We start from the raw sequence: 20,857 nt of genomic DNA, 5'->3' as shown, positions 1-20,857 counted from the left end.
GATGATGATTTGGTATGGGGTTTTGGTTTCAATTTGGGCTGGGAGTTGATGAAGTTATAATAATATGAAAATCGTAATATGGCTGATTCATTCGATAAATTTTAATGAAAGCTATTGGATAGTGTGCAATAGATCCTCATCTTTTGAGATACAAATTTTAATACGTAGCATGACAACAATAAAAATTAAAAATATAACGCCACTACAAAGAAAGGTTTCTAGTTTATTCGTAAAATTCATTCAATCTTTTTAAACATATCTTCATATCTCTTTCATATTAGTTACAATCGCATTCTTTTATTCTGATTCACTATTTGTGACTGTGATTCTTTCAAAACATCAGGTATGATATTTTTCTCAATGACACAAATTTCCGTTGATGGTCCATTAGAAAATCGTATACCATGAACTAAAGATTTATAACCATCTTCAATTTTATATAATCTTAGACATCTATCTGCATGACTTGAAGAATAAACTAAAAAACCTTGATTTCTTGATTCTGATCTTCTTGATAATTCTTCTTCTTGTTGGTGTTGGTCCATTTGAATAAAATCCAATGAAGATAATGCACCTGTTTTCATATGAAATTTATTCATGATTGTTTGATTTTCATAATCAAATAATATCACATTATCGAATGAATCAGCAATGAATAAAGTATCATTTAATAATCTTAAATGTTTGATAGGATTTTCAGAAATTTCAATTTCATCAATTGGGAATCTTGATACTTGAGTATTGAAAAATAACAATTTCCCAAACCTTGTAGCTGCAATGAACTTAACTTCTGAATCAGTCTCTTTCGTAATGACAACATCTTGTACCCATAATGGTTCTTTTGTCATATATTGTTGGTATAATTTATCAATTTTCTTAGAAGTTTTAGATTTCCATATAGTTAAATGAGAATCAACATCAATTATAGCAATTTCACGATCTTTACCCCCAATGATAACCAAAGAGCTTTGTGATTGTGGTAGGAACTTCATAAAACTTACAGAACCATGTAATCCAAACGACATTGAAAAATCATTAAAACATGAACTCATTAATGCAGTTAATCTAAGAAAATAACAATAACCTAAACCTGTACATGCTCTAAATTCTCCATTCATAACTTCCATTGTAACAAAGAAATCACCCAAATCAATATTCGTCATCAATTGCTTTGTTGATATTAGTTTAAAATTATCATCAACATCAAATATCTGTATAGTTAAACCCTTTCGACCTGCAATAAGGTAATGACCACCATCTCTTTCAAAATAACAAAATTTCTGAACATATAACTTCTTCCCCAAAGATTCTAATGAATGTGTCTTCTTGAATCTCAGTTGCCTCGATAGCTCAAAGACTATTTTATTTGTTAATATATTGATCACTTTCCATAATAAATACCCCCAGATTTCGAATCCATAAGTGCTAATGCACCCGAATTTCTCGGTCCTTCAACTCACCTCCAATCCCACCAGTCTCCAAATCTGATGTCAATACCCTCATCTCTTCTATATTATTGTACAATCAGCAACTCTTCTAATGAAATTCATCAACTCAATGGCCCTCCAAAATCACTTTTACCTAAAGTTTTGAAAAAAGTGTGTAAAGATAAAGAAAAGGTGTAAGTTTTAGATCTGTAAAGTAAACAAAAGCGCTGGTTCGGAGACGCTATTGAGATTACGTCAGCATCATCATGTTAAGCTTGTGTGTCACCCGGATTTGATCCCATATAAACTTTTCAGATTTTTCAATAGATTCGTGAGTTTATACTAGATATTTAAGTAGTTGGGAGTGGATTCATACTGTGTGAATTATGCTAAGGGTCTGCCACAGGCAATTCCATTCATTTGCTCGAAGCTTAAAGATGGTGAATTGGAATGAGAGTGAAGTGCTTATAGATAAAAAATCAAAGTTTCAAGGTCGTGCAACCGTTTTAAAATCTGCTCAAGATGTGGAAACATTATTAGAAGATTTGGTGAATAACGATAAATCTATTCAAAAGGCAACTCATAAACATATGTATGCATGGAGAGTTGGATCGGAACAAAAAGGGAAAATCATTGCTACAAATCAAGGTATGAGTGATTGTGGTGAAAGTGGAGCCGGTATTAGGATCATGACATTATTGGAAAGATCTAAATTGGTTAACGTATTGGTTATTGTCTCAAGATGGTATGGAGGTACGGCGTTAGGTCCTGCTAGGTTTAGACATATTACTACAACAGCTGTGGAAAGTTTAAGGAAAGGTGGGTTTTTGAAAGATGGTGAAAATGGTGATGATAATGGAGATGGTGAAGGATCTAAACATGAAAAGAAAAAATCTAAAAAGAAGAGGAAATGAACTCTTTTATTGGACCTGGAGGATAAACATGGTCTATGTTGTAATTATTGAAATGCTTGAACATATTGATCCCTTTTTCATGTTGAATTTCTTCAATGGTGTTACTTTATATTTGTTGAATTGTGGTTCTAATTGATAACATTTGATTGAGTCTTTACCCCCAATAGCTAATAAAAAATCACCATTAGATTCTCGTTGAAGATCAATTGATGCTAATGGGCCTGTTTCTATATCATTCCAGCTTTGCTCAACTTTAAAATTTCTTAGATTTATTAGATTCATATTATTAAATGAATCCAAACACAAGATTTTAAAATCGTCCAATTGAAACATCTTATTAACTGGAATATCCAATGAATCTAAAGGGTACATTGAAACACCGGTATCAAAACACATCAACTTCCCAAACTTACTAGCCACCACTAAATTCATATGCTTGGAATTAACAGAAGTTGCCTCAATGATTAAGAAATCTTGAACCCATTTTGTATCAGAATCATATTTATCCAAATATAGATCTTCAATTGAACTTGTATGTTTCATTTTCCAAAAATGTGTTAGAGCATAAAAATCATTAATTTCCATTTCACGATCTTTACCGCCAGATATTGCAACCCATCTATGTAATGGATGTAATTTGAAACATGATACCGGGGAAGCAACTGAAATTGAAAGATAATTTAATAATGATAAATCATTTGTATGATTTTCATTGAGTATTGGACTTAAATTTTGAATGACAACTTTGCCTAAACAGGAACATGAATGTAGACAATCATCTCTATAGATTAATGAAACGAAATGATCTTCTGAATCATTACCAAAATTTAAATTATTTCCATAAACATAAATTAGCTCCCAGTTTGAATTATAACATGATTTATATATTTGAATTGAACCACCTCGACGAGCAGCTGCAATATATTCAGTATCTTGAGATGTGAAAACAATAGCTTTTTGAACAAAGTAATCTCTTCCTCTCTTATCAAGGATTGTGGAGTTACGTATTTTGAAATCTGAATCTAAATCAAGTACTGTTTATGAAATGGGTTAGTATAATAAGATCTCGGGTTTGCACATAATTATCAGAAGACTCACCTCGTAAACTTCCGTCTTGGACCAGAGAAGTAACTATTTTCATGATCTTGATTACTATATGAGAATCATAGTATTCATGCAATACACAAATTTACGGATCAAAGAAAGCTTCAAGTTTATATATAAATAAGCTTGAGATTTATTTTATTTCCACTGTGATGGTTATGACGATGTGTCCCGTAACGCGCGTTATCCATATATAATTGTGTCAAAAAATTTCCTACGCGTTTGGGTTTTTTCAAAAATAAATTATAGGAATATATCAAGATACTATGTAGGTGATATATTTATGCTATTATATATATTTATATGGATTCAAGATTCCATTTGGGTCATAATGATTCTTTAATTCTTTAATTAATTGAATTTCAATATCACTCTTTGAATAACCAATATAATTTCTTTTTTGGAAACCTAACCCATGTTCAGCAGAAATAGAGCCTTTATGTTCAGAAACCCATTCATAAACAAACGGTTCTAAGACTTTTTCAACTTCTTTAGTATATCTTCTAACAGCAACGTTTAAATGAACATTACCATCACCAATATGACCATAACCAACAGCATCAATCACTGGGAATTCTTCAGTTTCACCGAGTAAACCATTTTCGGTTAATCTATTTCTAACTGCATCAATCAATTTGTAGTAATGTTCCAATGGTAATGAACAATCATATTTATAAACACCACCACCGATTTGTGAAGCCTCAGAAACACCTTCTCTCCAAGTCCATAAGTTTTTCAATTGAGTTTCATCTTGTGCAATAACACCATCATTGATGATTTCATTTTCGAATGCACTTTCCAAGAATGTATTTAATTTTTCTTCGTCATGAGTAGTATTTGAACCTGAGGTTTCAATCAAGACATAAAAGGCATGTTTATCTTCTAATGGATGACTTTGTTTTAAATGATGTTCATTTAAAATTTGACTATTAACATCCATAATTTCAAAAGCTGACAAGATTTCACCTAATTCATTTTTAGCTTTAACAAAAGTTTTCATAACTGCATCATAACTTTCTAAACCTAAGAATGCAACATTAACAGATTTTGGTCTTGATGGACATAAAATTGAAACACCAGTTATAATACCAATAGTACCTTCACTACCAATAAATAATTGTTTTAAATCATAACCAGTGTTATCTTTTCTTAAGGCATCTAATGATGAAACAATACGACCATCTGGTAAGACAACTTCAAGACCCAATACAGTACCATGTAATGAACCATAACGTAATAAACGTAACCCACCAGCATTGGTTGCAACGATACCACCAACATGACATGAACCTTTAGCACCTAAATCTAATGGGAAAATATAACCTTGTTCTGCAAGGTATTGATCAGCAACTTCTAAAACAACACCAGCATCTGTTTTCAAGATACCTGAAGTACTATCAAATGATCTAATTTGGTTCAAGTTGGAAACGTTTAATACAATTTCATCAAAGACTGGAACAGAACCACCAACTAGCCCAGTATTACCACCTTGTGGAACAATGGCTAATTTTCTTTCATTTGCATATTTTAAAATTTGTGAAACTTGTTCAGTTGTTTTAGGTTTTAATGTTAATTTTGATTGACCTCTATATTTTCTCATCCAATCTTCATTATAAGATAATAAATCACCTTCATCTTGAATAATACTTGTTTCTGGTAAAATTGATTTAAAAAATTCTAAATCTTTATCTTCTAATTGACTGAATCTTTCATCACGTTTAACATTTGGATATGAATCTGCAGTGAATTGAACAACTTTTGAAGCATAAGTACGTGATGATACGACTCTGTTAGCTGTGGCTAATCTTAATGATACTGGAGCTCTTTGAGCTGCACCGACTGCTGAACGACGAGCAGCCGAGCAAATAGATCTTTTGATACTGCTGCTAAGCATTTTCTATGAATCTTGACTCTATAATTGATTTAAACCCAAGATCTCTTTCACAGTTAAAATATTCTGTTGAATCTAGATCAATATCTTTTGTACTTATATTTTTCCAATTTTTCAAAAATCTCGAAAAAAACTGACTTCTTTAATAACGACAAACCAAAGTAAATGAATAAACCTGATACGCTTTCAAATTTAAGATCTTATTGCCACAAAAGATAATTGTTGATATATCTGATTTCCTTTTGCTCAATAGTATGATCTTTAAGCTTAATGGAGGTCAAATCAGCATCCTTATATTTTTCCAAACACCAGAGTCATCCAAACTATACATTTTCGGTCGCAACTTCTCAAAATCCATCGCGATTATCTCCATAGTTAAGAATGGAAATTATTACTAAATCAGTCACAAATAGTATAACAACAGATCCTGGTTCTTGAATCAGTCCTAAAGTAGCTGGGGACTTTATTATAATAGATCAAAGTTATCTTATTGTGAAATAAGTGAGATGATAACGATATTTATAGTGTTAAATCAAGGCTTGGAAAGATTGGATACACTGTAACCATGGCAGATGAAGAGGGACCGCTTTCATTTTAAACTACTGATCTCTACAATACATAACATTCCAATCAAAGTATAACATCTCTAGTTGACTATGTAAATTTACCATCTTTTTTTACTTTTATACCCACTTCTAGAAGGTGGTGGAGCTGAATCTAAATATCCAGATCTACTATAACCAGATTGCTGATATCCACCGTTCCCATAGTTATTTTGATAATTGTTTTGATATCCGTTATTGTAATTGTTATTATAATTCATGTTATAATTGGAATTATCATATCCATAACCTTGATTGTTGTTATAGTTTCTTGGAAAGTCTAATGAATTTCTTGATGAACTTGGACCCATTGGTGGTAGCACACCTGAATTATGTCTTGGTCTATTTCCATTAAAGCCAGTATTATTGTTGAAGTTAGGAGTACTTTGGGCCTTCCGTATTTCTTTTTCCTTCTTCTTATCCTTCTTATCCTTTTTAATCTTCTTTTTAGATGGTTGATCATAATCATCGTAATCATCTTTTTTACTTCCACTTTTGAATGTATTTTTGATCCGGCTAAATAATCCGTCTTTCTTCTTTGGCTCAGATGCTGGTAAACTTTTGAAACTCATCTCATCATCATCTCTTCTTCTTTTCTTATTACTCAAATTGAAATATTTATCTCTTAATTGTTGTGGTAAATTATGACCTGAAAATGCAGATCCATCTAAATTAGGTACTCTTGAGGTTCTCTCTAATGGACATTCATCACCATAATGACCCTTTTCTGCACAGTTGTAACAATATATGTTTGTTGGTAATCCCATTTTACGATTAGCATTTTCCACAGTTAAATAACTTCTCCATATACTTGTACATCTATCTGTAAAATGTCTAGTTGATCCACACGTCTGACAATACACCCTTCTTTGTTTCTCTGTACATTGATTCTTATAATGACCTTTTTCACCACAGTTGGAACATACAATAGATTTAGGACAATGCTGAGAGTAATGATCATCAAGCATCCCACAAGCCATACAGACAACCGTCTTACAATTTGCCCTTTTATGTCCTCTTTGATGACAGTTGCTACATAGTATCCCACTAGGTTGGTCTGACCCAAAATATCTTCCTTCACCTCTCAAATCTACCAACTCGTCTGCATTGTCATTGACTTGATCTATCGATAAACTAATTGTCTTCGGACTACCACCAGCGCCTCTTGGAATAAAATCGGAATCGCCCTTTTCCACACTGCACAACGGTTAGTAACCAACCCTTTCATAGCATGCTCATTATAATACATACACTTCCATCTTTTGAACTTCGCTAATTAATCGTTCCAAAACGCTTGAAATCTTGCGATGTTTGGTTTTAAAATCCAAAAACATTTAAATTTTTTTATCTAGAATTCGCGGATATTTCGCGAACTTTTACGCGAAATTTTTTTTGGTGACACAACAAAAAAATTGAAAAAAATTGTCAACATTTCTTGATTGAAGAAGTAGAGTCCGATTAGATTGTGATACTTGGTTTCTAAGGAATTCAGATTTGATTTGATCAAGATGGTTGAAGAAGTCGCTAAGAAGATTGAGCAATTGGCTGTTGACGCTGAAACTGCGAAAGTCGTTGCGCCAAACGGTGCCGAACAAGCTTCACAAGCTCCAAAAGCTGATAATAAACAACAAAAACCAAAAGGTGAAGGTAAAAAGAAGAAAGATAAAAATGCAGGTGCTGCTTCAAATAAATTATATTTAGAACCTCAACCAGAATTTATTGATGAAAGAATTCAATTTTTCGAAAAATTACAAGGTGAATATAATGATTTTGTCGCTAAACAACCAAGAGATGCTATTAGAATCACTTTAAAAGATGGTACTGTTAAAGAAGGTGTTGCATGGGAAACTTCTCCTTTCCAAATCGCTTCAGAAATTGGTAAATCATTTTTGGAAAGACAATGTATTTCAAAAGTTAATGGTGAATTATGGGATTTAGAACGTCCATTAGAAAAAGATACCGTTTTAGAATTCTTTGATTTCTCCACTCCAGAAGGTAAACGTGTCTTTTGGCATTCATCTGCCCATGTTTTAGGTGAATCTTGTGAATGTAACTTAGGTGCTCACATTTGTTTCGGTCCACCAACTGAAGATGGGTTCTTTTATGATTTTAGTGTTAAAGGTGGTGAAGTTTCAGTTTCTCAAGCTGATTTCCCAAATCTTGAAGGTGTTGCTAAGAATGCAATTAAACAAAAACAAAAATTCGAAAGATTAGTTGTTTCTAAAGAAAACTTATTAAAAATGTTCCATTATTCAAAATATAAAAAGTATATGATTAACACTAAAGTTGCTGATGGTGAATCAACTACTGTTTATAGAAATGGTCCATTAATTGATTTATGTGTTGGTCCTCATATTCCACATACTGGTCGTATTAAAGCTTTCAAAATTTTGAAAAATTCTTCATCATATTTCTTAGGTGATGCTAAAAATGAATCATTACAAAGAGTTTATGGTGTTTCATTCCCTGATAAAAAATTAATGGATGAACATATGAAATTCTTAGAAGAAGCTGCAAAGAGAGATCATCGTAAAATTGGTAAAGAACAAGAATTATTCTTTTTCAATGAATTATCACCAGGTTCATCATTTTGGTTACCTCATGGTACAAGAATTTACAACACTTTATGTGAATTATTACGTACTGAATATCGTAAACGTGGTTATGATGAAGTTATTACACCAAATATGTACAATGCCAAATTATGGGAAACTTCAGGTCATTGGGCTAATTATCAAGAAAATATGTTTACATTTGATGTTGAAAAGGAAAAATTCGGTTTAAAACCAATGAATTGTCCAGGTCATTGTTTAATGTTCAAATCTCGTGAACGTTCATATAGAGAATTACCATGGAGAGTTGCTGATTTTGGTGTTATTCATCGTAATGAATTTTCAGGTGCTCTTTCAGGTTTAACAAGAGTTAGAAGATTCCAACAAGATGATGCTCATATTTTCTGTACTCAAGATCAAATCGAACAAGAAATTGAAAATATTTTCGATTTCTTAAAATATGTTTATGGTGTTTTCGGTTTTGATTTCAAGATGGAATTATCAACAAGACCAGAAAAATATGTTGGTGAAATTGAAACTTGGAATAAAGCTGAATCTAACTTAGCTAATGCCTTAAACAAATGGGGTGGTAAATGGGAAGTTAATGAAGGTGATGGTGCTTTCTATGGTCCAAAAATTGATATCATGATCTCAGATGCTTTGAACAGATGGTATCAATGTGCTACTATTCAATTAGATTTCCAATTACCAAATAGATTTGAATTAGAATACCGTACCAAAGATGTTGCATCAGAAGATGTTAAAGATACTGATAGACCAGTTATGATTCATAGAGCTATCTTAGGTTCTGTTGAAAGAATGACCGCTATCTTAACTGAACATTTCGCTGGTAAATGGCCATTATGGTTATCACCAAGACAAGTTTTAGTTGTTCCAGTTGGTGTTAAATATTTTGATTATGCTCAAAAAGTTCAAAATGAATTGAAAAATGAAGGTTTCTATGCTGATGTTGATGTTAGTGGTAACACTTTACAAAAGAAAGTTAGAACTGGTCAATTACAAAAATACAATTTCATTTTCATTGTTGGTGAACAAGAAGAGCAATCAAAATCTGTTAATATTAGAAATCGTGATATTGCTGAATTACAAAACAAGAATGAAGCTGTTGAATTATCAACTGTTATTAAACAATTGAAAGATTTGAAAGAATCAAAGAGAAATGATAATGCTTTGATCTAAGCATTCTGTTCTATAATTTTAGAAGTCGTTGTTAATAATTTTTTAAATTTTATTCAATAAATATATATTTAATGTTATATCTTAGTAACTATGTACATAAAATGCATAATATTCAACACATCAATCACCATGTTTTTTCCTTACTAGTCTCATCTTCACCGAAATGTCTCTCTTTTTCTAATAATTGATCAAATTCATCTTGTTTCTCTTCAATTTGATCTCCATCATCCTGATTTGGTTTATAAACATTTGTAGTAAATGGATTTGCTTGAGTTTGGGTAGTTGAATCTTGTCTTACTCTATTCCATGAGGATCCAGGTTGACCTGATGATTGATACCCGGATGAAATACCATTTTGTGATCTAATTCTATCCCATGATGAAGTTGCAACTGATTCAGATTGTTTTTCTTCACCAAATGGATCTTCACTAAATTCAGTTTGTGGTGTAGTAGGTTGTGGATTCTTGGCTTGTTCTTTTTTCAATCTCTCATTTTTAGCAATTTCAGCTCTTGGACCTGTATGTAAACCCATGACATCTCTATTTTGTAATGGTGATTTATTTCTAAGTTCTTCAGCTTCTTTAGATCTTGGATCTTTCATTATAGTATTTGGATTATCTTTAGACATTTGATAATATAACATCCATTTAACAGATTCACTTGGTTTTAAAATTTTTGCAACTTCATAACATCTTGGATTTGTCTCTTGTAATCCAGATAATTGCCAATTATAAACTGTTGAACTTGTAATTGGACCACTGAATATCATACCCGAAATCCCCAGTAAGACAGCAGTACCCATACTTGTACCTTTTCTAGATCCAGTCAATCTTTTCTGCCTAATGAAAGGCAATGAAGCCATGGCAAAGAAAGCACCCCATCCACCAACTAATGTTGAATATGTAACTTTTGTATACACTTTTTGCAATTGTTCACGATCATCTTTATTTAATTTTTGATCAGCTTCATAGAATTTAATTGCTAATTGGAAAGCCTGTTGTGTTGTGGCATCATAAACTTTGTCGGTATTGAGTTCTTCGTTAGGCATTTTTACTCAATTGATATAATTCCCAAAAGTCTAGTCAAGTTGTCCAAAAGTTTGATATAAATTCTCTTAAATGAATTTAATTTGACACTTAAATTTGATATTTGGTATACAAAGGCCGAATATTTTGCCCTCGTAACTTTAGACTTAGATTCACGTGATTGTTGCGTTGAATTCCGGTATTCGCGAATTTCTACACCAGATTTGAATTTTGATCTCAAAAGGAACACGACATGAAGTAAATAATCAAGTTGGATCTGATATTAACAATAGATAGACCAAAATGGATTCAGACGGTGAGTGCTACTTCTGCCACGAGGTATTATGAATCATTACTAACAGTTTTTTCACTTAGAACTTTTCAACTTACGCCAACAATTCTTCACTGCACAATATGAAAAAGTCAGTGAAATCAACATTGAAGAATATTTTGATGAATCACAAACCATTGCTCGTGAATATAAGCTAAGGTCATTATTAGCTCTTAATAAACATTCAGAAGTCCTTTCAGAAGTCTCATCAGGATCAGATGAATTTTCAAAAGCTTTCACATTATATACCAAACATTTAAAAGGTGATTCTTCAATTGAAGAAGAATTCAACCAATTAATCAGTGAATCCGGTAAATCAAATTGGATTGTTCAATTATTAGGTTCATTTTATTTGGTTTCACAAGAGAAGTTCGATGAAGCTATCAATTTATTGCAACGTCATGAACAACAATTGGAAGCTGTTTTATTATTAACACAATTATTCATTCATCAAAATAAATTAGAATCTGCTGAAAAGGAAATTTCAATAGCTTCAAAATATGCAAATGATTCTATAATTTTCAACTTAGCTGAAGCTTATTTAAATAGTATTAAAAATGGTGATTCATTAAGAGGTTCATTATACTTTTTCGAAGAATTAAGTCATACAAATCCATCATACAAGGCTTTAATTGGTCAATTAGTATTAAACTTACAATTACATCAATTCCCAGAAGCTGATGAAGTTTTCAGACAATTAAAAGAATTAGGTATAGTTAAGAGTGATTTGATTGCCAATGAAATTGCATATGCAAGTATTACAGGTGATAATGAAACTGTTGTTTCTAAAAGAGCTGAATTAGAAGCATTAGAACCAAATCATCCTTTCGTTACTGATTTGAAAGCAAAAAATGAATTATTTGATAGTATAGTTGAAAAATACTCTGAACAAATCGTTAATTAGGAACACATTTATATAGTTATTTAAAATAAACAGGTTTTTATTGGTTTCATTATTCTAAAACGTAAACAACATATTCAATACCAAAGTTACCATCTTCGGTTCTAAGATGTCTACCTTTACCTAAGAAATTTCTACCTTGAACCCATTGTTCATCTGTATTTTTAGAATCTAATGTAAATTTTGGATGATTTGTAATATAAGCATCAGTGAATGAATTACTTTCAGAACCACCTTTCAATATAGCTTCACTTTTTTCATTATTAACTGAAACCCCTGTATACTCTAAATGAATTATACCACCATTCTTCTTTGATTTTAAGAAAACTTGAGCATCTAAATCTTGAATGTTGGAATCTCTACCTGCTCTTATTCTAACGTTATCCCAACCGAATAAAGCTTCTGTTTCAAATGAGTACTTTTCATCAAGTGATTTGGAATAACCTTTAGCAATTTTAGCATGAATTAAAGTAGTTGATTCATTGGAATTTATGAAAACTGGTTCTTCAGTAACTTCAAAATGTAATAAAAATGCTGGTTTAAATTGAGCAATGTTAGTTGTATCTAAGTCGGCCATGTTGATGATCTTCTATCTTTATCTAGGTATAAATTAACCTCTAGAGGATAAAACCATGTGTCAAATGGTTGATTCAAAGGGACTTTTTACCCTTTTATATGTCAAATTTCTTACAAGTTTCATTTGGCTAATATTACTAAGCTATGGCGTTTAAAAACCCATGTATGTGCTTATACTTTTTACGGTAAATATACGGAGAAATATGGAATCTCGGAAAAATGAATTTATAATACCGAAAGTTTTTTAAAGTAGTTATAAACAGGTCATATTATACACTAAATCAAACTATTAAGCACCATATATTTTCCATTAAAACCACTTGAATCATTCAATGACATAGACATAGTATTCGGCAGCAAAAACAGCAGCCTCTGTTCTTAAGAACCTACCTTTACCAACTAAAGTCTTTCCATAAATCCAAAAATCCTCCTTGTTGTTCTCACTTAAGGTAACAGTTCGACTCATTGTCAAGTACATATCTGTGAAAGATACTTCCTTTTTCTGATTCGAAAAAACAGCTAAAGACTCATCATTATGTTCTGCTACCCCGGTATATGTGAAATGGATTCCTCCACCATTTGCCTTAGATTTTAAATACAATTGACAATTTAAATTTTGGATCTTGGAGCCTTTTGAAGCTGATGATGTCAAATTATCAATACCAAACATAATTTCTGTATCAAATGGGTAGGACTCATCAATTGTTTTAGTATAACCACCAGCAATCTTACCAAGTGTTAAAGAACCTGATTCATTATGATAAATTTGTTCTGGTTCTTCTGGTACGGCTTCAACATGGAGGAAGAAAGCTGGTTTAAGTTTAATCAAAGATAATGGGTCCGTCATTTTTGTTTTCAATAATTTACTTCGATATAACTTTATTTGTTCAGTAATCTATATCAAAGTGAAACTTAATTGACGATCAAGCCAAGAAGTGTGGATACCTACTACCTTATATATAGAAAGTATATCAAAGTTTCATCAATATCTAAATCGTGTTGATCATCAGAAATATTCAATTTCAATCTATGGAACTAGCGGCTGTCTTTACCTAGTAGCTTACAATATAACAGTATTAATTCAAACCAGATAATGTAATCAAATCAACGGCTTTGTACGACATACTAATTCGGCCGAATACTTTTCGAATTTTGATACCAAAAACATTTTATAATAACCGCTAATTCCCCATGGTTTACATGTAGCTTCCGTGGTATTATAGATTCAGTCTCGCTATTTGGCATATCTTCGCTACCAAACTTTTGGGGATTACAACGCATAATATCATGTGAACTATAGCAGCTACTAAATGTCCATGCTGGTGCAATATTCACCGGATGCACAACAAAAATATCAACTCAATTGATTCATTTATTGACTTTATAGAAACAGTATGAAGCACTCAGTGTTCCAAAACAAAGACATTGTATTCAACACATAATGTACCATTTTCATTTCTAATAAATCTACCTTTACCTAATAAATTTTTACCAGTAATCCAAGATTCTTCTTTATTTTCTTTACTTAAAACAGCTTTTGGATGATTTGTTAAATAAGTATCAGTAAATGATAAATCTTTAGATTGGTTTGTAATAACAGCTAAAGATTTTTCATTTTGTTGAACAACACCTGAATAAGTGAAATGAATACCACCACCATTAACTTTTGATTTTAAGTATAATTGACAATCTAAGTTTTGAATTGAACCATCTCTTGCAGTTGATGTAGTTAAGTTATCAATACCGAATGTAACTTCAGTATCAAATGGATAAGCTGGATCTAAAGTCTTGGTGTAACCACCTTTGACTTTAACTAAGGTCAATGAACCAGCTTCATTGTTATAGATTTGTTCTGGTTCTTCGGCTTCGAGATGGATGAAGAAAGCTGGTTTGAAAGTAGCAGATGATGATGGATCAGACATTATGAATTGACTTTAACGATTGAAAGTTTTTTGATAAAATAATTAGAAAGATAAGAACAGAACAAGTTTAGATTTCAAATGTGATCAGATTTCAAAACGTATCATGGTATGATCAAATTGAAGTTTCCGCGGAGTTCGGCTTAGTCAGCGTATGCGCGCGAACACGATTTTGATGTATTAGATTACATTTGTTGGGCTTTTCACTTGATCACCAACACACCAACAGAATCATCAGAATCATTCAATTGATCTTGTGTTCCATTCTCTTTCTTATCAATGCCACCACCACAATCACGAATCACTTCAGGTACCAGTTTGGAAGGTTTATTGAGACCATCAGTTCCTGAAGATCTAGAATATGTTTCACCATCATCATTAACTAAAAATGAAAGACCAAGTGACATTAAGAGACAACAGATTCTTTTAAATACTCTGGAAAATAAAGACTATATGATCATTCAAGCATTATATCGTAAAGATAATCATATGATTTTGGATAATACTAAAGATGAAGATCCTAATAATACGATTAATATGAAGAGTATTGGTGATTCATTTGACAAGAATCAAAGTATTGCAAGAGCTAGACATAGAATGTTGATGAAAATTGCCGGTAGAGAAACTGAATGATTTTATTCATCGATATCTATTGATATTATCACATTATCTTTAACAATTGAGGGAGGCGCCCTATAACTACAATCCTTTATGACTATTATGACCATTATGACCCTTAGGCAGCTTTACAAGATCAATTTGGGATAACCAGTTTTCATGAACTACATTTGTCTATTATAAACAACAATTGAAATAAACATATTATTAAATTCATCCAAGATCTATTTCTAATCTGAATACTGTTTTCAAACTGTTTTCAAAAGAATATTCTGCTCTTGTCAATCACACTCTTCAATTGTTGGGAAACTAGAGATAATGAAAAACAATGCTGGCTTAATTCATAGAATCATCTCATATATATAGGCTTTTCCACAACAAAAAAACAACTTTGGAACAATATTTAAAGCTGAATACTAATTTTGATTTCAAATTATATCTCTTTTGATTGGTTTTTGAGAAACTAGCTTAGAATACAAAATATGTTTGTAGTTGAATCTATCTTTTTCAAATTTTTGTAGATTTATAATGTATTAACCGCTGTGTATTTGTGTATAAATTCAAAAGATCTGCCACAAACACATGGAATATTGAAGAGAAGATTTTCTACGTCTAGAGCATAGTAACGACGTATTGTTCTTCATGGTTTCATTATTCAACATCTTGATTATTAACTTTGGTATATTCGATTACATTGAAGATTGGTTTTTCCAGTGGTCTTTCATTAAAGGACCACCATATTGTATTGAGTCAAAACTTAGTCTGAAGGAAAGATTGTAACACACTTATTTATAATATTTTCCAAAACTAATCAGATCCTTATTATGATGTTGTAGTTAGAAATCCTTTCCTGATTAAAATCATATCCACAAGATTATACCAACATATCGAAAGACATTTCAAAATATCAAATATTCTCACTGAGATTTTAAACGCCACTTTCACTTTGAGTTTCAGTCGAGTTAAGTAACTACAAACTTTTATTTAAAGATGAGAACAAAGCATTTATTAATCAATGATCATGAGGTACTCTCATACCATGTACATTTGAAATAATTTGCTTCATGATGTTTAATTTTACTCTTTAGTAAAACCAGCTTTTAAGCATATAAGAAAAAAAGCATTTAGCTTCAAAAAAAATCGAGTCCAGACGGATCATAATAATAACATGGTCAGTAATCATCATAGATTTTTTTGGCATCATTCAGGCAATTGCAAGACGAAAAAGTATATTAGACTGGAATCTCAAAGGAAAGAAGGCAATTGCAGGATTTGGCAAATAGTGATTAAATTAAAAAAGAAATCTATTGAATGTTTAAATATTATTTTGAAAAATGAGTTTACACAAAAACAAACTCAATTATATAGCCTAAATTTAAATATAATTACACAAAAACATGAAAATAATTTAACAGCTTCATGAGATGTACGTTATGCCGCTGCCTTCTACATTATGACGTGTTCTAGCGATCTAGTCCTACATAAATCATTCTTTACACTTCACGTTTGCTCTCATCCATTTCAATAGAGCTTCATCTCCAGATCATCGACACACTCAATTTTTTAACCGCCACTTTGATATTGAATTAAAAACTTACAGAACTTATTACTTTTGTGTATATCCTCGGGTTTGTCGGACTAACTCTTCGCGGCGCTTCGGAGAACTAGCAGAATATAAAATACCATATAATCCTAAATTTTACTAGATGATATATGTATTTGATTATGTGGTTCAATTTGAAATAGCTTTCCTTATTTAATATAATTGTTGCAAGCTTTAGCTTGAATTTTGACTTTGAAATTTTTGTAGTTTTGAAAATATAGCATTTTTAAATAAAATTTCTTGCAAGAAGACACATATTTTCAAAAACGAGTAAAGCCCAATGTTTGAATTTTGATGTTTTTTGGCTACTAATAGTAGAATATACATTAAAGCTATAATATATTAAAAAATCAACTGGTAAAGAGTTTTAGTTTGCTGTTGTTTCTAGTACATCTAATAATTAATAATTTATAAATTTAGTGTGATTACATAAGCAAAAAATGCTTCAATTAGCCTAAGCATATACCAATAATCGAATGATTTGAATCAATCTGTTTAAAAAGTTTATATGTTGTTTCAAATAGTTTATAATTCATGGCTAAATTGGAATCTCATTTTATTAAAGATCTTTTAATTATTTCAAGGTCGAAGGAGTATTAGAAATTGCAAACTACAAGATAGAGCTCAAAAAACAACACATGTATATTTATATATCTGATTAACTAATAAACAACTTTTAATTGTAAGAGTATAAATCAGATGTAAACATATGTCTTGTGATATCCTAAAAAGTTTTGGCTATCACAATTTATCACATACATTAGATGTGAGTTGTGAGTTGAAGCCAATTTAATGGAACAATTTGCAAAATCTTATCAGACGCATTATAAAGCAATCCCGTTGAACAATTTAATGCCAAAATCGTCCAGAAAAGAGCAACTAAACAAATGATTTGACCCAGGTGATACAAAAAAAAAGAGAAATAGAACGTGATACAATAAGTTCACAACTTTTCTGTCACAATATAAACAAGTAATTATATGAACTAGTTAAAATTGAAATTGAAATGTGAAATTTTTGCTAACAAAACCAAACCGCGAAACATTTCTCCGCGAATTTTTATTTTTATGGGGTTGATATTTTGATGAACATACAAAAACAACATTATTACATATTGTTAACTAGCCATTCAAAATATTCAATCAAAGTAAAATGATGATAACTAGAAGATCTATTATTTCAAGACCAACTACAAGACTTCTTGCACGCTTTCAATCCTCACTTTCCAAAGAATCAACATCAACACCAGATGCAAAAGATTCAACCCGTTTACAACAAGCACCAAATCGTGAAACAACATGGTCAAGATCTCAAGCATCAAGAACCGAAGTTTTAAATCATGCAAAATTCATTCAAAAAGATTTAAGCAAACAACCACAACCTTATGCCGCGATTGATTTGATTGCTAAACAACCTGTTAGATATATTCCTGATAGAATTGCAACTTGTGCTGGTAATAAACAATTAGGTCAAGGTCATCCAAAAATTTATATTAATTTGGATCCTAAAAGACCTGCAACTTGTGGTTATTGTGGATTAAGATTCGCACAGGAGGAGTATAGAGAAGAGATTGAAGCATCAGATGCTCATTAGTCTTATACGCACCATGCCTTATTTATTGACATATATTGTCCTTATTTATTTTATTTATTTACAAATTTTATTTATTACAAATCAAATACATTATTTATTATATTTAAACTTTATGTAAGTTTATGTTCTTATACTTCAATTGAAGTACTATGCCAAAATGAAAGTATACCAAAAAGGAAAATAATAACACTTAAATCAAAAATAATTAAATGAATTAATTCTTGATATTTAACAAACCATCTAATTTTATTTTTATAATATGGTGATAAAAACATATCAGGAACATATCCTAAAATTTTCAAAATTTTTGAATTATAATTATAATGAGAATCTTGAATCTTATTTAAATGTAATGCATAATATGAAGTAAATAAAATTTCTAAAGTTAACCAAATTTTACTAAAACCTGAATCTAATTTATGAATTCTGAAAATTTCCACAGATGATGAATAAAACCCTTGAATACCAAAAAAATAAATTGTTAACCCAAATGAAATAATAAATTTAAATAACATGAATTTTGCTTTAAATTTATCATTTTGAATTTTATTATATTCACTCAATTGTTTTTGATATTCAATTTGTTCTAAATTGACATCTGGATGCGCTGGATCATAACCTTGGGATTGATTTTTTTGTGCTTGGGTTTGTTGTAGTGCACCCATGGAACCTAATGAACCAAATGGATTACCTTGTCCATTAGCATCACCACTTAATAGTTTTGAGAAAATATCAAAATCTGGAGTTCCTTGTGGAGCATCAGTTGAATTGTTTGAATCACCTTGATGTTGATGTGGAACTGATCCTAGCATTTGTTGTAACATTTGTTCAAATTGTTGAGCTTCATCAAGTTGATCAGATGGTTGATTAGCTCTTGATGATTCTTTTGATGATTCTTTAATTGGCTCAAAATTACTTATATCTTCAACTTCTGGATCTTCATGATCAAAACTTTGTGATATTCTCTTTGAAGCACCAGAAGACTTAGAAATAGGCGTTTCTTTTCCAATACTTGGTTCTGGAGTTGGTGATTTAGTTTCTGGTGAACTTAGAGGATTTGTTCTTATAGTTTCAGCATCTTTTTGAGCTTCTGAATAATCACCTGTAATTTTACCTAATCTTGAAGCGCCATTTTTAATCTTTGCAGCTCTTCTTTCTCTTAATTTCTGTCTTTTCTCAGCTTCACTTGACATTTTTGCTTAAGTAGTTTCTTAATTGACTTCAATCAACTAAAACTTGAAAGTAACATCAAATTTGAATCAACTTCTCATTGTCCATTAATGCTCAATTTTGAAAATCACCAGAAAACAAATTCGCGAATGATTTTAAAATTAAATTGACACGGAAAACTGACAGACATAATTATTTCAATTACCAAATTGGGACACTTACCATATTGGGATATTTTAGCGATTTTAAATTTCAATTCTTATACGTAAAATGGTTGAAATCAAAGACAAAAATGTGCACAATTATGACGAATTTAACCACAGTTCTCGATCTTTTCTTGTAATTGATCTTTAGGAATAATTATATAAAGAACTAGTCGTATGCTGTTATCTTCATCAACTCAATTGGTTTTCAATTCTTTAAGAAGTTCATATTATCCCTTATTCAAAGCAACTACAATCACATCAATTAGAAAAATGTCATTACAAAAAGATTCTTGGTTACCATTAAACAATGGATTGAAAATTCCAGTCTCAGGTTTTGGTTTATATCAAATCCCAGTTGAAGATTCAACAAAATTAACTTATGAAGCTTTAAAAGCTGGTTATAGACATATTGATTCTGCTCAAGCTTATCAAAATGAAGAAGAAGGTGCAAAAGGTATTTCACAATTTTTAAAAGAAAATTCTGATATCAAAAGATCAGATATTTTTTTCACAACTAAAATTAAAAATGGTGAACATGGTTATGAAGAATCTAAAAAATCAATTGAAAAGTCATTAGCTAAAGTCTCTCCATATATTGATTATATTGATTTATTCCTTGTTCATTCACCAATTTCTTCAAAAGAACAAAGATTAGGTACTTGGAAAGCATTACAAGAAGCTGTTGAATCAGGTAAAGTTAAATCAATTGGTGTTTCAAACTTCGGTACTCCACATCTTGATGAATTATACGCTTGGGAAGGTTTGAAAAATAAACCAGTTGTTAATCAATTAGAATTACATCCATGGTTACCAAGAAAAGATTTACAAGCTTATGGTAAAAAATATGATTATTTACTAGAAGCTTATTCACCATTAACTCAAGCTAAGAAATTAGATGATCCAGAATTAGTTTCCATTGCAAAGAAACATAATGTTACACCTGCACAAATCTTATTAAGATGGTCTTATGATCAAGGTTTTATTCCATTAGCTAAAACTGTTAATGTTGATAGAATTAAAGAAAATTTCAATGTTCTAGATAATGTTCCAAAATTAAGTGATGAAGATTATAAAATTTTGGATAAAGATAGTTATGAAGTTTTAACTTGGGATCCAACTAAACATGTTGATCAATAAGGGCCTGGTGCTTAATTATATAGCTTATAACACGTATAGCTTTTAATATCACAATTAATTACAACAATTTCTCTATATATTCATGTAT

The 20,857-nt window shown here is 30.9% G+C and overlaps 14 protein-coding genes across 14 annotated transcripts; 6 read left to right on the top strand and 8 right to left on the bottom strand.

Moving 5' to 3' along the window:
- Positions 1-281: 281 nt before the first annotated feature.
- BN7_2915 (Ribosome biogenesis protein) lies at positions 282-1,503 on the bottom strand (the record flags this gene model as incomplete). The annotated part of the gene is made up of 2 exons (XM_011276474.1): positions 282-1,384; positions 1,461-1,503. The coding sequence occupies 2 exons, from the start codon at positions 1,501-1,503 to the stop codon at positions 282-284; spliced, it is 1,146 nt and encodes a 381-aa protein (XP_011274776.1).
- Positions 1,504-1,864: 361 nt separating this feature from the next.
- On the top strand, positions 1,865-2,341 carry BN7_2914 (uncharacterized protein; the record flags this gene model as incomplete). Its single annotated transcript, XM_011276473.1, has 1 exon — positions 1,865-2,341. One exon carries the CDS (start codon positions 1,865-1,867, stop codon positions 2,339-2,341), a length of 477 nt encoding a protein of 158 aa, XP_011274775.1.
- A 33-nt stretch (positions 2,342-2,374) lies between these two features.
- BN7_2913 (D-lactate dehydrogenase [cytochrome] 2,mitochondrial) lies at positions 2,375-5,339 on the bottom strand (the record flags this gene model as incomplete). Its single annotated transcript, XM_011276472.1, has 2 exons — positions 2,375-3,357; positions 3,854-5,339. 2 exons carry the CDS (start codon positions 5,337-5,339, stop codon positions 2,375-2,377), a joined length of 2,469 nt encoding a protein of 822 aa, XP_011274774.1.
- Positions 5,340-6,000: 661 nt separating this feature from the next.
- AIR1 (TRAMP complex RNA-binding subunit) lies at positions 6,001-7,197 on the bottom strand (the record flags this gene model as incomplete). Its single annotated transcript, XM_011276471.1, has 2 exons — positions 6,001-7,125; positions 7,186-7,197. The coding sequence occupies 2 exons, from the start codon at positions 7,195-7,197 to the stop codon at positions 6,001-6,003; spliced, it is 1,137 nt and encodes a 378-aa protein (XP_011274773.1).
- Positions 7,198-7,446: 249 nt separating this feature from the next.
- THS1 (threonine--tRNA ligase THS1) lies at positions 7,447-9,690 on the top strand (the record flags this gene model as incomplete). Its single annotated transcript, XM_011276470.1, has 1 exon — positions 7,447-9,690. One exon carries the CDS (start codon positions 7,447-7,449, stop codon positions 9,688-9,690), a length of 2,244 nt encoding a protein of 747 aa, XP_011274772.1.
- A 124-nt stretch (positions 9,691-9,814) lies between these two features.
- RCI37 (Rci37p) lies at positions 9,815-10,738 on the bottom strand (the record flags this gene model as incomplete). The annotated part of the gene is made up of 1 exon (XM_011276469.1): positions 9,815-10,738. One exon carries the CDS (start codon positions 10,736-10,738, stop codon positions 9,815-9,817), a length of 924 nt encoding a protein of 307 aa, XP_011274771.1.
- Positions 10,739-11,018: 280 nt separating this feature from the next.
- Positions 11,019-11,950, top strand: SEC28 (coatomer subunit epsilon; the record flags this gene model as incomplete). Its single annotated transcript, XM_011276468.1, has 2 exons — positions 11,019-11,031; positions 11,091-11,950. The coding sequence occupies 2 exons, from the start codon at positions 11,019-11,021 to the stop codon at positions 11,948-11,950; spliced, it is 873 nt and encodes a 290-aa protein (XP_011274770.1).
- Positions 11,951-11,999: 49 nt separating this feature from the next.
- On the bottom strand, positions 12,000-12,524 carry BN7_2908 (DUF3237 domain-containing protein; the record flags this gene model as incomplete). The annotated part of the gene is made up of 1 exon (XM_011276467.1): positions 12,000-12,524. One exon carries the CDS (start codon positions 12,522-12,524, stop codon positions 12,000-12,002), a length of 525 nt encoding a protein of 174 aa, XP_011274769.1.
- A 324-nt stretch (positions 12,525-12,848) lies between these two features.
- On the bottom strand, positions 12,849-13,370 carry BN7_2907 (DUF3237 domain-containing protein; the record flags this gene model as incomplete). Its single annotated transcript, XM_011276466.1, has 1 exon — positions 12,849-13,370. The coding sequence occupies one exon, from the start codon at positions 13,368-13,370 to the stop codon at positions 12,849-12,851; it is 522 nt and encodes a 173-aa protein (XP_011274768.1).
- A 556-nt stretch (positions 13,371-13,926) lies between these two features.
- BN7_2906 (DUF3237 domain-containing protein) lies at positions 13,927-14,445 on the bottom strand (the record flags this gene model as incomplete). Its single annotated transcript, XM_011276465.1, has 1 exon — positions 13,927-14,445. One exon carries the CDS (start codon positions 14,443-14,445, stop codon positions 13,927-13,929), a length of 519 nt encoding a protein of 172 aa, XP_011274767.1.
- A 276-nt stretch (positions 14,446-14,721) lies between these two features.
- On the top strand, positions 14,722-15,075 carry BN7_2905 (uncharacterized protein; the record flags this gene model as incomplete). The annotated part of the gene is made up of 1 exon (XM_011276464.1): positions 14,722-15,075. The coding sequence occupies one exon, from the start codon at positions 14,722-14,724 to the stop codon at positions 15,073-15,075; it is 354 nt and encodes a 117-aa protein (XP_011274766.1).
- A 2,740-nt stretch (positions 15,076-17,815) lies between these two features.
- Positions 17,816-18,256, top strand: BN7_2904 (zinc-finger domain-containing protein; the record flags this gene model as incomplete). The annotated part of the gene is made up of 1 exon (XM_011276463.1): positions 17,816-18,256. One exon carries the CDS (start codon positions 17,816-17,818, stop codon positions 18,254-18,256), a length of 441 nt encoding a protein of 146 aa, XP_011274765.1.
- Positions 18,257-18,384: 128 nt separating this feature from the next.
- GET2 (GET complex subunit GET2) lies at positions 18,385-19,449 on the bottom strand (the record flags this gene model as incomplete). Its single annotated transcript, XM_011276462.1, has 1 exon — positions 18,385-19,449. One exon carries the CDS (start codon positions 19,447-19,449, stop codon positions 18,385-18,387), a length of 1,065 nt encoding a protein of 354 aa, XP_011274764.1.
- Positions 19,450-19,902: 453 nt separating this feature from the next.
- On the top strand, positions 19,903-20,769 carry BN7_2902 (aldo/keto reductase; the record flags this gene model as incomplete). Its single annotated transcript, XM_011276461.1, has 1 exon — positions 19,903-20,769. One exon carries the CDS (start codon positions 19,903-19,905, stop codon positions 20,767-20,769), a length of 867 nt encoding a protein of 288 aa, XP_011274763.1.
- Positions 20,770-20,857: the final 88 nt, after the last annotated feature.

This window comes from Wickerhamomyces ciferrii, contig 00076 (genome assembly GCF_000313485.1).
Source record: "Wickerhamomyces ciferrii WGS project CAIF00000000 data, strain NRRL Y-1031 F-60-10, contig 00076, whole genome shotgun sequence".
NCBI classification, from domain to species: Eukaryota; Fungi; Ascomycota; class Saccharomycetes; order Phaffomycetales; family Wickerhamomycetaceae; genus Hansenula; species Hansenula ciferrii.
The sequence above is the reverse complement of the archived record's forward strand: the minus strand, read 5'-3'. Positions and strand labels throughout refer to the sequence as shown.